This window comes from Schistocerca cancellata, chromosome 4 (assembly GCF_023864275.1).
Source record: "Schistocerca cancellata isolate TAMUIC-IGC-003103 chromosome 4, iqSchCanc2.1, whole genome shotgun sequence".
In the NCBI taxonomy this organism is placed as follows: domain Eukaryota; kingdom Metazoa; phylum Arthropoda; class Insecta; order Orthoptera; family Acrididae; genus Schistocerca; species Schistocerca cancellata.
In genome coordinates, this window is record NC_064629.1 from 158,863,462 (window position 1) to 158,879,768 (window position 16,307).

At 41.2% G+C, this 16,307-nt stretch overlaps 1 protein-coding gene across 4 annotated transcripts in view; it reads right to left on the reverse strand.

Annotated features, from left to right (window-relative positions):
• LOC126183548 (uncharacterized) overlaps positions 1-16,307 on the reverse strand; it is a 363,013-nt gene that overhangs the window by 24,024 nt on the left and 322,682 nt on the right. For all 4 annotated transcript variants that reach the window (XM_049925624.1, XM_049925623.1, XM_049925622.1 and 1 more), the window contains one exon: positions 1,880-2,178. In XM_049925624.1, coding sequence (XP_049781581.1) covers positions 1,880-2,178 — 299 coding nt within the window. The remainder of the gene's footprint in view (positions 1-1,879; positions 2,179-16,307) is intronic.

Genomic DNA, 16,307 nt, shown 5'->3' on the forward strand with positions numbered 1-16,307 from the left:
TGTCCTGTTGAAATACAGGCCCCTGAGTTGTCTGCTGGAGGTGTAAGTCTTCTACTTCAAAAACATAGTTGATTTACTAGTTACTGTTTAGATTTCACTTGAGATGTACGAAATGAGAACTCAAGTTGCATCCAGTGATGTCCCACATCATTTGCAGGATTGCAATCACTGCAGCAGCATTTCATTCATATGTGGCCATCACAATCAGATATGTTAAATCAAGACTACTCAACCATTCTGGTGACAATGCCTATGTGGACAACACATGTTACCAACGCAGTTTGCAGTAAGACAATGTTCAACCATCAAACACATCTGCACCAGCTGCACTGTTTCAGAATTGAACTAATACTATACTGCCATCATGGTCATGCAAACAAAATGGTGGTTATCTTAAGTTGTGGTCACTTGGTGTGATCAACACATGCAAACAAAATGGTGGTTATCTTAAGTTGTGGTCACTTGGTGTGATCAACACATTCATTTAACAAATGCATAACTATCATAACATACCATGTTCAAACTAAAATGACACCATACGACAAATCCATGTCCACAAGATTCATAATTATGGTCAGTTCGAAATCACTTGTCTGTACAACTGTGTGTGCCCTCTGATGTTTGTTTTAAGGTGTCCACTTTGCATGAAAGCCCTTTAATGATGCAGCTTGTGAAGTTAAGTATGACAATTCTCTTTTTGGCAACAGTGTAATAGCTCAGTTTCATTAATGAGAAGCAAAGCAGCTGGTATCCCTGAAATTTGGAAGGAGGTGATCTACACAAAGTGGAAATGATGTAGCACAGGTGCTTTCTGTCAGGGACTGCTACTGTTAGTGTGACCTCAGGAACCCACAGATAAGCTGTGGATGTTCCAGCTGGCTTTGGATAGCAGCTTAATGAATCCTAGAAGTTCTAACACCATAACACGAAGATGGTATAATACGCTTACCATACCATATGAATTTTCACCACAGCAAAAATTCCAGTCAGGTAATACTGAAGCATTCTACAACAGGGAAATATGTATGGAGAGAGACATGAAAGACTTTGAATAAGTTCCAGAAATGAGATGGTATTCGTAAGTGTGGCATAAACTTTATTATATTTTGCTGAAGTGACATGTAATGCAACAGCTTTAAAGTAAATAAAGATATTTTGTGGTTCTTATTTCAATCCATAGGTTTCCTTTACTGTTAACAGTAGATTTTCTAGTGCCTGTAAGTGTTTTTGTGTGTATTATTGTGCTCTAATTTGTCCAGACGCTATTCAACCAACATATGGGCAAACAGGCATCTGCAGCCAGCGTAGGCAAATAGCTCACACAGATTCAGCCATGCAGTTGGGCTATAGTCTACAGAATCATAGGCCATGCCCAGGCACCCATAATATAATGTTAATATTTATTTTATCATATTTGTTGAACATGACATTTATTTTTATTCAACAGATACAAAATATTTGGAGTCAGATTCCATATTTAGACAGGACACAGAACACTCTTCAGAGTAGGAACATTAAGCTGGGACCTTTCTGGAGATCCTGATCCCACACCTCCCTCAAACGACAATAAAAGTTGACACAAACATAGATACGATGTTAATCCCATTTTGAAGTACTGTGCAAATTTCTTTACAGGTACATCATGGTACCAGAACAAATATTGAAGATAATTTATTCAATTAACAAGATCAAAACATATACCTACACTCAAAATTTACCTTGTCACTGGGGATAAACCGCATTGGCCAGAGGTGGGTCACCTTGGCATGAAGTTGATGCTTTTCTGTTTGCCTTTTAATTTCTTTACGTCACATACACAGAAATGATCTCATAATGAAGTTATAGTATCACATTTGCTACAAAAACAATATTTACTTACCACAATAATTATGGAAAATCGATGAAGGATGAGCTTTACATTGAATTTTCCAATATGAGGAGTAACTTCTCGTCCCATCCAGAAGTCATACCACATAAAGCCTTTTGATCCATATGGATTAAGATAGGAGATAGGCAATTTACCACCTCTTCTGTACAGAATTAGAGAAAATACAATTCCCACAAGCATTGCTGAAACTGCAGCCTCACTATACACACTGACTACAATGTCAGCAACTTCCCTTTTGAAGTAGCACACTGATGAAGTTAGAACCAGTGCAAACAGGGCTGCGAAAATCCCTGTGGAACAAAATATAGAAAGAGATAACTTTATATCCCTGAGAACATTAATTAAATTTACACCAAGAAATTTACAATTGCAATATATATACGGTAGTCATTACAACAGGCTTCATATTACAAACCAGGGAGAAAATCACAACCAGAATTATGAAAAATCCCTCAATGACTGATCAACAACAAGTACTCACTGTTAAATACACCACCCCAACAGTCCCCTCCCCGACACAACTACCCCACAATCCCCTTGATATGGCCACCAACTGGGATGGGTGCAGAGATGTGTCTGAGATTGGGCAGGTGGCAAGTAATAGCAGGTAGGGAAAGGAGGGGCATGTGGTGAAGCATAGCAGAGAGGGGAGGGGAGAGGAGGGGGCACGTGGCAAGGCATAACGGAGAGGGAAGGGGAGGGGGTAGGTGGCGAGGAGAGGGGCAGGTGATGAGGCGCGGCTGTGAGGGATGGGTGGTGAGGCGCGGCTGTGAGGGATGGGTGGTGAGGCGCGGCTGTGAGGGATGGGTGGTGAGGCGCGGCTGTGAGGGATGGGTGGTGAGGCGCGGCTGTGAGGGATGGGTGGCGAGGTGCGGCTGTGAGGGATGGGTGGCGAGGCGCGGCTGTGAGGCGCGGCTGTGAGGGGCGGCTGTGAGGGGCGGATGTGAGGGGCGGCTGTGAGGGGCGGCTGTGAGGGGCGGATGTGAGGGGCGGGTGGCGAAGCGTGGCTGTGAGGGGCGGGTGGCGAAGCGTGGCTGTGAGGGGCGGGTGGCAAGGCGCGGCTGTGAGGGGCGGGTGGCAAGGCGCGGCTGTGAGGGTCGGGTGGCGAGGCACAGCTGTGAGGGGCGGGTGGTGAAGCACAACTGTGAGGGTTTTATGTGAAAATTCTTAAAAGATTTTAAATAAAACAAATGATGTTAATATTCTACATCAGTATTCTTTACGTCTACATATTTAATTCACAACATAGTCACCTGGCGACAAAAGCTTTTCCCCAACAACAAGAGACTAGTTTGTTGATACTGTCACTGTATAATGTTTAACATTGTTGATGGAGCCACAATCTCACGTATTCTTGCATTGCTTCATCATTATCAAATCGAAGGTGTTCTTTAAGTTTTGCAAACAGATGAAAATCAGATGGGACCAAGTTGGGACTGCATGGAGAATGATTAATGACAGTGAATCCAGTGTGTAGGACTGTTGCAGATACTGCAGTGCTTTTTTGTGGTCTGGCATTGTCTTGCTAAAGGAAAGGGTGTTTCATGTGCAGACAAAAGCTTTGAATTTGAACCTTTATTACAGCATGCTGTTTCTCACGTGCCAGCAGCTGTGTTATACACCACATTCAGAGACCTCTAGCGGCAGAGGGCATGAAGAGCAAAAATGTAGAATGTTAATAAAGTTTGCTTTATTTAAACAGCTATAAATTTTCACATGAAAATTCAGAGGTATTACGTTTCAGCACACCCTCATTTCTTTAATTCTTGGATATGTTGACATAAGCACAAAAAATGGCAAACACATGATCATTAACTTTGAATATACAGTGCTTTAAAAAGTGAGAGTCTACTTGTAGAAAGCAGCACAATAGATTGTCCTATTGACAATTACAGATTAGGTCCAAGTTCACACTGGGGAAGGATGGAGAAAGAGAGTGCTACCTCGTACAGCAACTGAAATATTGTTAACCAAGGTATGCCTTTATTGTAACTAGTTAAGACATCCTTATATGTTTATCTATTAAATTATAAAACATTACTGGATTTCCAAATAGTTATGAAAGCTTTTTTAATACGAAATATATCTACATGTTGAAAAGAAGTGTGGCTGTGTGCAGCCCTTAGGTATGTATAACACTGCCAATAATCAAGTAGTACACATCTACAATTCCTGCATTTTCATGACAGATTTCCTTGCATGCAATGTATATAAATGCAAGCCTTGATAAAAATGACAGGAAAATTTTGTGGCAATATGAAGGGCATCCAGCCAACCTCGTAGCAATGCCAAATCTGATAACCACGCCGACCCTGCATAGGTACGAGATAAAGGCAAAAGAAAAAGACGACGACTCTCTCGCAAAGAGCTAAAGACAGTTCCTTAATAAGACAGCCTCATGTAATACATATTTTTCACATTAACCAACAGAAATTGTCATTTTCTAAATTGTCCTTTTGTATAATATGTAGAAAAGAACATGCACTATGGGAAATGTAACACTATTTTACATTTGTTGAGTTTGTAAATATTAATATGATGTGACAGTGTTGAAATGTGCACAAGATCACATGTTTGTTAGATGAAGATTCACATTTGTAACATGTAAACAGTTTCTGAATTTTTTATGGCACCTAAAAATGAGATGACATTATTCTCGTATGTCTACAAAATCTGATAATGGTTTTATAATAAGTAACTGTTAAAAGTGGCGTACCATTGAATTTTTCTCCAAAAATCAAACAACTGTTTTACCTATTTGATAAGATTGTGCTGTGTGTACTGATTCGAGATATGATCCAGTTGCTGAATTTCTTATATTGATATGAAACCTATAATTATACAAGAGAAAGTGTGCATTAAAATTGCAATACTTTCATGTAAGATTTACAAAATTTGAACATTAAAATAAACACAAAAATAGTCTGATCCATACCATGTTGATAGGTCATGGTACATCTGCCACATGCCATCTTTACCTCTATCGAAGTGTGTGCCGTATTGACATAATCAAGTGGCAGTGTGAGGAGTGAGTCAGACAGAGGCAGGTGACGGAGAAGGAAGGGCTCTTCAGGCACAGTGTGTTGTGATTTGGGCTGTGTGATTTCTCTGTTGGACGACTGGACTTGGCATCACATGTCCGAGAATAAGCTTAAATCCTAGAGGCTACGGAGAACAAGAGGTGGCTGAAGCTACTCCTACTGCAGAAGTCCTAGTTGTGCTGCCTTGGTTAAGATGGAAGTGTGCCATCTTAGAACTATGGTTTGGTATTTTAAACCTGCTGAATGAATTTGGGGATAGTGTGAGGTTTGCAAAATGTTCCTTTCCAATGTCTTTCCCAGTGCGTCGTCTGTCTGCTTATGTGCCTTACCCACCTTCACGGCAATTAGAAATACAAAAATACCAGTTCAATCTTCCTGTTTGCTTAAGCTCTGGTCATAGGTATGTTGAGTGCGAGTTCAAGAGACCTGCATGTGTTTGTACCAACAGCTTATTGCACCAGCAATTTTCTGTAATTATAACATACTGTGTTTTTACCTTGTTATAAACGACAGCTTTGTGGACTTTGGCATAAGTTACCTCATTCACTGCTGTGAGTGGCTTTGATGCTTGCTAGTTAACTTGTTAATTTTGGGGAAAAGGATTCATGCCAATCTCTTGGTATTTAAGATACTGTCTGTGAATGTAATCGAAATTTGTTTCCCAATTGTGTGCATCCATTCAAATGTTGTCGATTTTCTGTCCTATGTGGTGTTCCCTTGCTACCGTTATGCCAGACGTGCCGTTTTGAAACTGAATTGCGGTCGGTGAGCGAATCTTTTTATCTCCTTGCTGAGACATTAGTGTGTGTTCAGTAATAAGGCCCTGATTGGTGTGGAGGGCTTTATTTCTGCCCCTTTTTACTGGTATTTTACTGGTATGTGGGTGTGTAATTATGCTGGTGTGTGTGTGTGTTTGGGAAACTGAATGTAAATTTTTAAGGTCATGGTTTTAGTAAGTTTTCATTCCTTTGGTCAGTAGTGTTGTACAACATTCTGTGATACCAAGCAACTGTAAATCAGTAACTGGCTGTCAGAAAATACGATCAGGTGAATTGCTAAATTGTTTGTTATACAAATTCTTCTTGTTGTAGCTGTTGCTTTGAAGCACCGATACTGTATTAAATTTTTTCATCGTTCTTCTGTCACTTAAGCTTGTACTAATAAAAATTTGTGTGTCCCCATAATTACATGGTATCTCATTATAGGAACAGAAACTTAGTGATAAGCGATTAATTCTCAAGGAACTGCAACGACTGCTTCGCTTCTGTGAAGTTGGTTTTTGAAAGTATTTGCTTCCATAAATGTGATAGTTAAGTGCAAAGCTCATTTGTTGTCTTTGAACATAAATTTTCATTACGATATACAACATTTTGGGTTTCCTGTGTTTTTAACAGTACAATTTGGATCAGTGTAACGGTGTTTTAAGCTCACAAGTAAATTTTTCTGAATTGATTTAATTGCTTTTTCAACCATACATTGTTCAATAAATATTCTGATCACGAACGATGTTCAATCGTTACTTGGGCATGCCCCCCCCCCCCCCCCCCCACATGACTAGACTCTCTCTGTCTCCTGCCGAGGCTGGTACATTGTCAATGACACGTAGCACAAGGGCCAGATTGTTGCAGTAGTGGCATGGTTTACTTCATGTCTGAACCCAGCACTGCACCACTTCTGTGGTCTATGCAGTCAAAAATGATGTCCTGTCACAACAGTGCAGGACAAGCTGTCGTAAATACCATCCACTCCAGCTCTGAGAAGTACTCCATGCCAGTCATTGACCTGATGTGGGTCATCCAGCCCAACTACAACAAGACACTGCCTCCACTAGCTGCAGGTCTATGAGGTACACTTGGTCCTGATGCTGCCAGGAGCTGCAATGGTACTTTCTATCAGAAGCCATCTGCTGGCTGACTTGAACCAACTCTAAGGCAGATGGTTCACAGCCTATGCTTAGGTACCACCTGCACCTGACTTACTGCCAAGTTGCTGCCTGCCCTGCATGTGGGCACTCTAATACTGCATGCTTCCATCCTCAGGCTGTTGCATCCTATGTCGGGGGTCCTTGGTTTGCAAACACGATTGGGTGCCTTCTACATTGGGCCCACCACACACTGCTTGCTGGTCACACATTTGCATCAAACGGTGTGACTGGCTTATTTCAAAGTTTGTTGCCATGATGTGCCTGTTGCCTGTCTGGACTGACACCGCTCTACGTGACCAGCAAGGAACTGACTTGGCTTCTACACAACAGTGTGTCTCTCTGGCCTGCCAACTCTATACCCAGGCTGCCACTTGCTGCTGCATGCTGAGCTAAGCAAGCACTGACAGCCAACCCACTTGGCTCTATGTATGTAGTGCCCTGGCAGCCATACTGCAACATCTCTGCAACATGTAACAACATCAATAAATACTAGAGCCATCTTGACTCCTCTACAACTGGCATCAGAAGCAACCAGCAGATTCAAGCAACATAATGGGTGGTTTAGTTGCTTACATGTTCCATATCATTTCAGTGATATCTTCTGCTGAAATTATTTGGAATTAATCATTTTACAGGATACATATACATGATTAATGTTAACATTAATGAACATATTATATTTTAGTCCTATTCAGGTAACTATACTTAAAAGCTTTTAATAGACATTAGTCTATGGAATAGGAACAGTTCTCCACAAGAAATTATTTTAAGTTAGGTTTAAAACTTGCTGTGCTACTTGTCAGACATTTTATGTTATCGGGCAAATGACCAAACTTTCTATTGCTCATCTTGAACTTGTGAGCCACTGACAGATTTAATAATGGCCAATAAAAGTCATATTTCCATCTAGCAATGTAGGTTTGGACATCACTATTCTTCTCAAATTGTGAAAAATTATGAGAGACGAATTTCATTAGTGAATATATGTACTGTGATGGTGCAGCTAAAATGACTTACTCCTTGATGAGGTACCTACACAACTGCAGATGAACACCATATATTTTTGTGCACTCAATACTTTCTTTGTAAGTGACGAGTTACACCAGACAATTGTTCCGTAAGACTTTATTAAGTGGAAAAATGCAGACTATGTCAAGAGGCTGATTCGTTTGTTTCCGAGACTAGTAATTACACAAAGAGCAAAAGTAGCCGAACTTAACTGCTTAAGCATCTGTCAGTAATATCCTTCTTCCAGTTCAAGTTTGCTGTACACAATGGAATATATAGTAGACCCTCACTATTTCCCAATATGACAAACAAAATTTCAGATAATTCATCCTACAAACTAAAATTTGACCCCCCACATTACATGTTCCACATCTCATTCTTTACCTAAACCAAATAAATACATACATATGTAGTGCACTGTGTTTCACATACTTTTTCTCAATAGCTTGTTGTATTGTAATTTCACACCAATGGCACAATCGCTTGATTGCTGCTCATGTCATTACCACAGTGTAAGACACAAGGGAAGGGAAAGACAGGGTTGGTTGGTAGACCACAAAGACAGTGAAATGTACAACAATGCAGAGATCTGTCTGTCTCTGATTATTATGAACAGTGAAATTCTACCCCCCCCCCCCCCCCCCCCCCCCCCCCCCGCCTATCTCACACAATATGGTGCGGAAATAGAAACGAGCTCTTAATGCTACCAAAAATCACTTAATTCTCTGATGTTAGTACAAAAGCATCAAATTCTACATGTAATCAATGGTGAAGGGAAGACTAAAACACATGTCGCAGACACTTTCAAATCTCAAAGTCTATTTCAAGACAGAAAATAGAGGAGACTCTGGCAAGCTATTCATTTTGCAGCAATAGCAAGTGCATGAGGACAGCCAAACATGAACGATTCATTGTTTGAATTATTCCAACACATGTACTCACAGCAAATTCTGTCATCTGGCCCCATGCTTCAAGAAAATGCTCGTGAAATCGCCCACAAAAAAGGGTTTGTGTTCTCTGAGGGCTGGCTATGGCATTTTCAGAAGAGGCATAAAATGTATGTTGTAAATGTTTGTGGGAAAACACATTGATGAAACAAGGAAGATGCCAATGAGAGGGTGCGGGAATTTTAATCCAAGCTCTCTCATTTGTATCTGTATTTATTTAATATGGATGAAGCCGGCACAAACACAATGTATGAAGGGTGAAAAAATTGTCAAGAGGCAAACGCAGCAAAGAGAGACTGGTGGTGGTCTTGTGTTGTAATTGAGATGGTTCTCATAAGCTAAAACCATTAATGATTGAAAAATACAAAAATCCAAATTTTTTAAAAAATGTGTCAATCTATTCAATCTGGTATGCCACTATGAGAACAACAATGAAGCTTGGATGACCAGACTCCCTCCCATAGCTGGCCCTTAAAAGTTCAACAACAAATGGCTGTGAGGTAGAGAAGTATTTTGGCAACTTTGGACCACTGCCTGGCACATCAGTTCGATGACCTGGAACTTCTGAACTTAGAAGTCGTATTCATACCACCTAACACTACAAGCTGTCTACAGTCACTGGAGAAATAATCACCTCTATGAAGCATAATTACAGACATATTCTTGTTAAGGCTGCCATTAATTCAATCAGACTACAAGTAAACCTTTCCACATTGGAATGTACTGCAAGCTGTCCGCAAAATCTCTGCTGCTTGGGGTGAAGTTACAACAAACACCATAACTAAAGTTTTAAGAAGGCCTGGACAGCGACTGATAATGCAGCACAGACTAAAAAGAAAAATGATGATGCAGCATCTGAACTTACTCATAATGCGAATACAACTTTGGATTCCGATGTTGCTCTTCGACAGGCTTACACCAGTTGGTACCCTCTTGCACTGCCAATGAGGAAGAATGGATGCTGGCAGACAACGAAAACTGTACTGTTGAAGAACGAGTCATCAATTCTGCTGATGATGCAGAAGAGAAAAATACTGTTTTACTGTGTCATCTTCTGAGGAGGAAAATGAAGTGTCACCCTGCACTTAAGCTGCAGCTGCAATTGCTGTTCTCGAGATAGTTGCTGCTGCTTCTGATGTCTCTATGGCATTTCAGGCAGCTCTGGATGTAGCACCTTCTGAGAGTGCCATAATGTTATTTAGGAGAGGATATATTATCATTTGTAGAAAAGCTGTCGACAGCTACAAAGCCGGGATCTAGGACAGATGAACAGCTGCTGCAAATGACCAAGTCATGTTTGGCAGGAGACATGAAAAGTTATGTAATACAGCATGAGGACCTACGAAATGCTCAATTGTTCAATGGACTAATATGGCAAGGTGTGGTGCAGCAATGGAAGAGACAGAATAGCTGTAGATACTATCACGAACAGTTAAATGGAATGTCACAGAATCAAAGTGAATATGTAAGAATTTTGCAGATATGATACAGAAAATAAACATTAAAACTTATGAATTAACAGATAGTGACAAAACAAATAAGATTGTTCTTCCGGATGTGGAACAGAGAGCATTAGACACATTTCTAGGGCGACTACCACCTAATGTACTGCCTCTTCTACTGATGTTAAGTGCTATCAATGTAGATGTTTAGGCCACATACAAAAAACTGTTGTCAGTCTCACTGTAATAGGTATGGAAGAGTGAGACACCACGAGTGAGAGTATACACTGGTGGCCATTACAATTGCTACACCATGAAGATGACGTGCTACATATGTAAAATTTAACCCACAGGAAGAAGATGCTGTGATATGCAAATGATTAGCTGTTCAGAGCATTCACAAAAGGTTGGCGCCAGTGGCGGCAACTACAACGTGCTGACATGAGGAAAGTTTCCAACCGATTTCTCACACACAAACAGCAGTAGACCGGCGTTGCCTGGTCAAACGTTGTTGTGATGCCTCATGTAAGGAGGAGAAATGCGTACCATCATGTTTCCGACTTTGATAAAGGTCAGATTGTAGCCTATCGCAATTGCGGTTTATCATACAGCGACATTGCTGCTCGCGTTGGTCGAGATCCAATGACTGTTAGCAGAATATGGAATCGGTTGGTTCAGGAGGGTAATACGGAACGCCGTGCTGGATCCCAACAGCCTCGTATCACTAGCAGTCGAGATGATAGGCATCTTATCCGCATGGCTGTAACGGATCGTGCAGCCACGTCTCGATCCCTGAGTCAACAGATGGGGACATTTGTAAGACAATAACCATCTGCACGAACAGTTCAATGACGTTTGCAGCAGCATGGACTATCAGCTCGGAGACCAAGGCTGCAGTTACCCTTGACGCCGCATCACAGACAGGAGCACCTGCGATGGTGTACTCAACGACAAACCTGGGTCCACGAATGGCAAAACATCATTTTTTCAGATGAATCCAGGTTCTGTTTACGGCATCATGATGGTCGCATCAGTGTTTGGCTACGTCGCGTTGAATGTACATTGGAAGCGTGTATTCGTCATCGCCATACTGGCGTATCACCCAGCGTGATGGTATGGGGCACCATTGGATACACGTCTCTGTCACCTCTTGTTCGCACTGACGGCACTTTGAACAGTGGACGTTACATTTCAGATGTGTTACGACCCGTGGCTCTACCCTTCATTTGATCCCTGCGAAACCCCACATTTCAGCAGGATAATGTACGACCGCATGTTGCAGGTCCTCTACGGGCCTTTCTGGATACAGAAAATGTTCGACTGCTGCCCTGGACAGCTCATTCTCCAGATCTCTCACCAACAGAAAACGTCTGGTCAATGGTGGCCAAGCAACTGGCTCGTCACAATACGCCAGTAACTACTCTTGATGAACTGTGGTATCGTGTTGAAGCTGCATGGGCAGCTGTACCTGTGCACGCCACCCAAGCCTGTTTAACTCAATGCCCAGGCGTATCAAGGCCATTATTACGGCCAGAGGTGGTTGTTCTGGGTACTGATTTCTCAGGCTCTATGCACTCAAATTGCGTGAAAATGTAATCACATGTTAGTTCTAGTATAATATATTTGTGCAATGAATACCCGTTTATCATATGCATTTCTTCTTGGTGTAGCAATTTTAATGGCCAGTAGTGTAGAAGTAAAGGGCATAACAGTAAAGGGCGGAATATGAGTATTCAGCTCAGAGTCTGCCGAGCAGTACTCCCAGTGAATTTTAATGCTCCTTAATCTATGTCAAGCAGAATGTTGCTTGATCAGCATGGTAAATAGTTGTTGGAGGAAAACATTAAAACCAAAATATGAGCAAAACCATGTGTAATTGGCATATATGATTGTTGTTGTTGTTGTGGTCTTCAGTCCTGAGACTGGTTTGATGCAGCTCTCCATGCTACTCTATCCTGTGCAAGCTTCTTGATCTCCCAGTACTTACTGCAACCTACATCCTTCTGAATCTGCTTAGTGTATTCATCTCTTAGTCTCCCTCTACGATTTTTACCCTCCACACTGCCCTCCAATGCTAAATTTGTGATCCCTTGATGCCTCAGAACATGTCCTACCAACCAGTCCCTTCTTCTTGTCAAGTTGTGCCACAAACTCCTCTTCTCCCCAATTCTATTCAATACCTCCTCATTAGTTATGTGATCTACCCATCTAATCTTCAGCATTCTTCTGTAGCATCACATTTCGAAAGCTTCTATTCTCTTCTTGTCCAAACTATTTATCGTCCATGTTTCACTTCCATACATGGCTACACTCCATACAAATACTTTCAGAAACGACTTCCTGACACTTAAATCTAACCTCGATGTTAACAAATTTCTCTTCTTCAGAAACGATTTCCTTGCCATTGCTAGTCTACATTTTATATCTTCTCTACTTTGACCATCATCAGTTATTTTGCTCCCCAAATAGCAAAACTCCTTTACTACTTTAAGTGTGTCATTTCCTAATCTAATTCCCTCAGCATCACCCGACTTAATTCGACTACATTCCATTATCCTCATTTAGCTTTTGTTGATGTTCATCTTATATCCTCCTTTCAAGACACTGTCCATTCTGTTCAACTGCTCTTCCAAGTCCTTTGCTGTCTCTGACAGACTTACAATGTCATCGACGAACTTCAAAGTTTTTATTTCTTCTCCACGGATTTTTATACCTACTCTGAATTTTTCTTTTGTTTCCTTTACTGCCTGCTCAATATACAGATTGAATAAAATTGGGGAGAGGCTAGAACCCTGTCTCACTCCCTTCCCAACCGCTGCTTCCCTTTCATGCCCTTCGAGTCTTATAACTGCCATCTGGTTTCTGTACAAATTGTAAATAGCCTTTCGCTCCCTGTATTTTACCCCTGCCGCCTTTAGAATTTGAAAGAGAGTATTCCAGTCAACATTGTCAAATGGTAGGGAGCATATTTTTGTTACACTCAGGTGCTCACATGTCTGAGACAACTCTGGACCTCATGGGAAACATGCAGTTAAACCTTCCATGCTATAGATGTTATGGGGAGTCAATGGTAACAAAGTGTAGTTGCTAGGTTCACCAGTGTTTAAATTTTCAGGTGGAATCAAAGCAATTCCAGGAAACTATGGAAGTTTTTCCCATATAGGTGAAAGGTACTACGTGATCCTAGGGCCATGTTTCCTATATAAGCATCATATTAAAACTGACCTTTGACAACATATTGTATAACTCAGGGAAACATTGTTCAATCTTTGAAAACTTCTGTCGATGACATACTGCCACAAGGGTTGGCACTTGTGACCCATGAATCAGTTAAAACGTGTGCACGACCACTGAACACCAATCTGTATGATAAATACAGCAAGGCATAGGGAAACTACAATGAGCAAATGTACACACTGTTTTGTGTACAGAAGCATTGTACGCATACAGGAGATGGGTGTTGAATGAGAAGTGCCCAGTGATTTCAATAATTTTTATACTGATGGCATCATCAGTTTGTCTAAGGAATTATTGGTTGCCAATTTAGATGTTCTAGACAAAGCTGATCTAGATGGATACGTTCGGACCATGTCCATGACCAAGACCAAGCTGCCAGTATAACTGCATTACGTGAAGAGGTGAAGCATTAAGAAAGAATGGAGGGACTACCTATGGAGAAGTTACTGCTAGAATTAGATGATCTATTTAAAGTTCATGGCCCTTTACCACCAATCCCAATGACGAAGCACAGGCTCCAATTTAGGAATCGACCACCTGTGTACTTTAAGCCATACAGGGTGCCCCATCACCTAAAATTGGTAATAGAGAAATTCATTAACAAATAATTATGCAATGGTATCATTGAGGCAAGTACCAGCCTAGAGGGTGCAACTGTGGTGATAGTACTGAACAAACGTTCTTGACGGAATGAAGCAGTATCAGTTCTGCAGCATCTACAGATACCTCAAGAGTCATACGATTACAGGCGTGTATCCAACCAAATATAACAGAAGCCCTTGATAACTTGGGAAACTGTACGCATATTTCCACTATGGATCTAATAAGTGGCTACCATCAACTGGGAATAGTACTCAAGGACCAACCAAAAACTGCATTTATTCAGTACCGGTATTGGAAAATGTCATTTGGTCTAAGAAATGCACAAGTGATGTTTCAACAGTAGTTGGACAGTTTTTGAAGGGACTAAAGCCGAAATAGTGTATGGCGTATCTGGATGATATTGTTATGTTTGCTAGGAATATGAAAGGGGATGTGCATTGGTTGAGGGACATTTTTCAACAATTGCACTAAGCACAACTAACTCTTACCATATATAAGTGTCATTTTGTGCCAAAGAAGTGAATTACTTGGGCATTTAATAAGCCAAGACAAAATGAGAATAGGTTCAAGACTGGTAAACACTGTATGGAGTTTTCCAACACCTCTTCAGGCAGGCAAGGAACTGCAGTCTTTTAGGGATTATCAAACTATCATAGCAAATTTATCCAAGGGTTTGCAGGAATAGAATGACCTCTCACACACTACAACTGGCAAGGACATTACCAGCCTATCTGTGGGAACGGGCCGACTGCAGCATGTAACCTAACACGGCTGCCAGGGCGACTACTAACCCCACCACCACGCGCATGCTGCTGGTCCACCACAGGCTCCCAAGGTATAATGGAGGGGGGTGACGCGCATACAAATATCCCACACTCTGTGAATCTCGACACTTTGCCAGAAGATGGGCAGTATGACACTTCCAGAAACGTTGTGAAAAATCAACACTACCATCCGGCTAGCAGCCCAAGAAACCTTCATCAATTGTAGATCATTTTACACATTACATGTGGATGGTTGCCATCCAGAACCAGCAAGCTGCCACAGTAGAAACGTAGTGATGCGTAATTGGTTACTACAGTTTGGTATTCTGGAAACAAAACCACATATCACGGCACCAAATTTATGTTAGCATTGCTGAAGAAGTTATGCCATTTGCTGCTTATTCACAAACTGAGATGATCTCTTTAAACTCACAGGCTAACAGAAGAACTGAACATGTACATCAAATGAGAGGGAAAATTCTAAGCCACTATGCAAATAGCTATAGCAATGATTGGGATTCTTCGTTGGTGTATGTAGCAGCGGCATACAATTCTAAAATCCCTAAATGTTTCTGGATGGGCTAGATAAAGCGCATGAATGCTAGAGTTTATTACACCTCCAGACAGGAAAACCCTATCACTATGTTACCACCCTGTGATAGTCCAAGCTGGCACCGAATGTGCTTGCCTACATGTGCTAGTCTGGTTCCCAGCATCAAGCAGCAATACCTGGTATGTGTACTATACAATTCGCCCATACCATGTCAGATCGGAGACTGTAAAAATTTGTTCAAGTCAGCAACTGTGATAGGCAACCTGCACAACAGCACTACAGCATACAGTTCTGTGTTGTGCTATGCAATCGAGCTGCGATTCACAAAGATGCACAGGGGTGCCTCTCACAGAGAGCAACCAAGAGCGCCCCTGAGAGTGACAACACCAAGAATCACTTGTGTGCTTTTGGCAAAAATTCAATATGTAGTTTTTTTTTTTTTTTTTTTGTTTTTTTTTTTTTTGCAGGGGGGTGGGGGGGGGAGATCAGGTTTTTTAATCAATGGTAATATACTGTCAAATCACAAACAAGTTTTACAGCTTCACAAACACAAGATCCTTACAATGACAATGGGTCCTCAGAACAAAAGGTATTGAGGAGTAGAAATATGATTTACCAATAGCCTTATTAAAAATTTCAGAGACATTGAACATACAGTAAGTAAAACTTTCAAGGCTACCAGTACTCTCAATATCTCTACAGCAAACAATACCCCGTATAAGCCATCCACTACAATGACCAAATTTATCATGCTATTAGAAGAGAAAAATTCAAAAGGCCACCAGCAAAAACACAAGGCCCATGAAGAACAGCATGGGAAGCAAGGTGGGAAAACCATGCGCTAATATTGCTATGTGAGCTTTGGCGTTGCCAGCAAGAGCAAGTCACCATATGCCCATT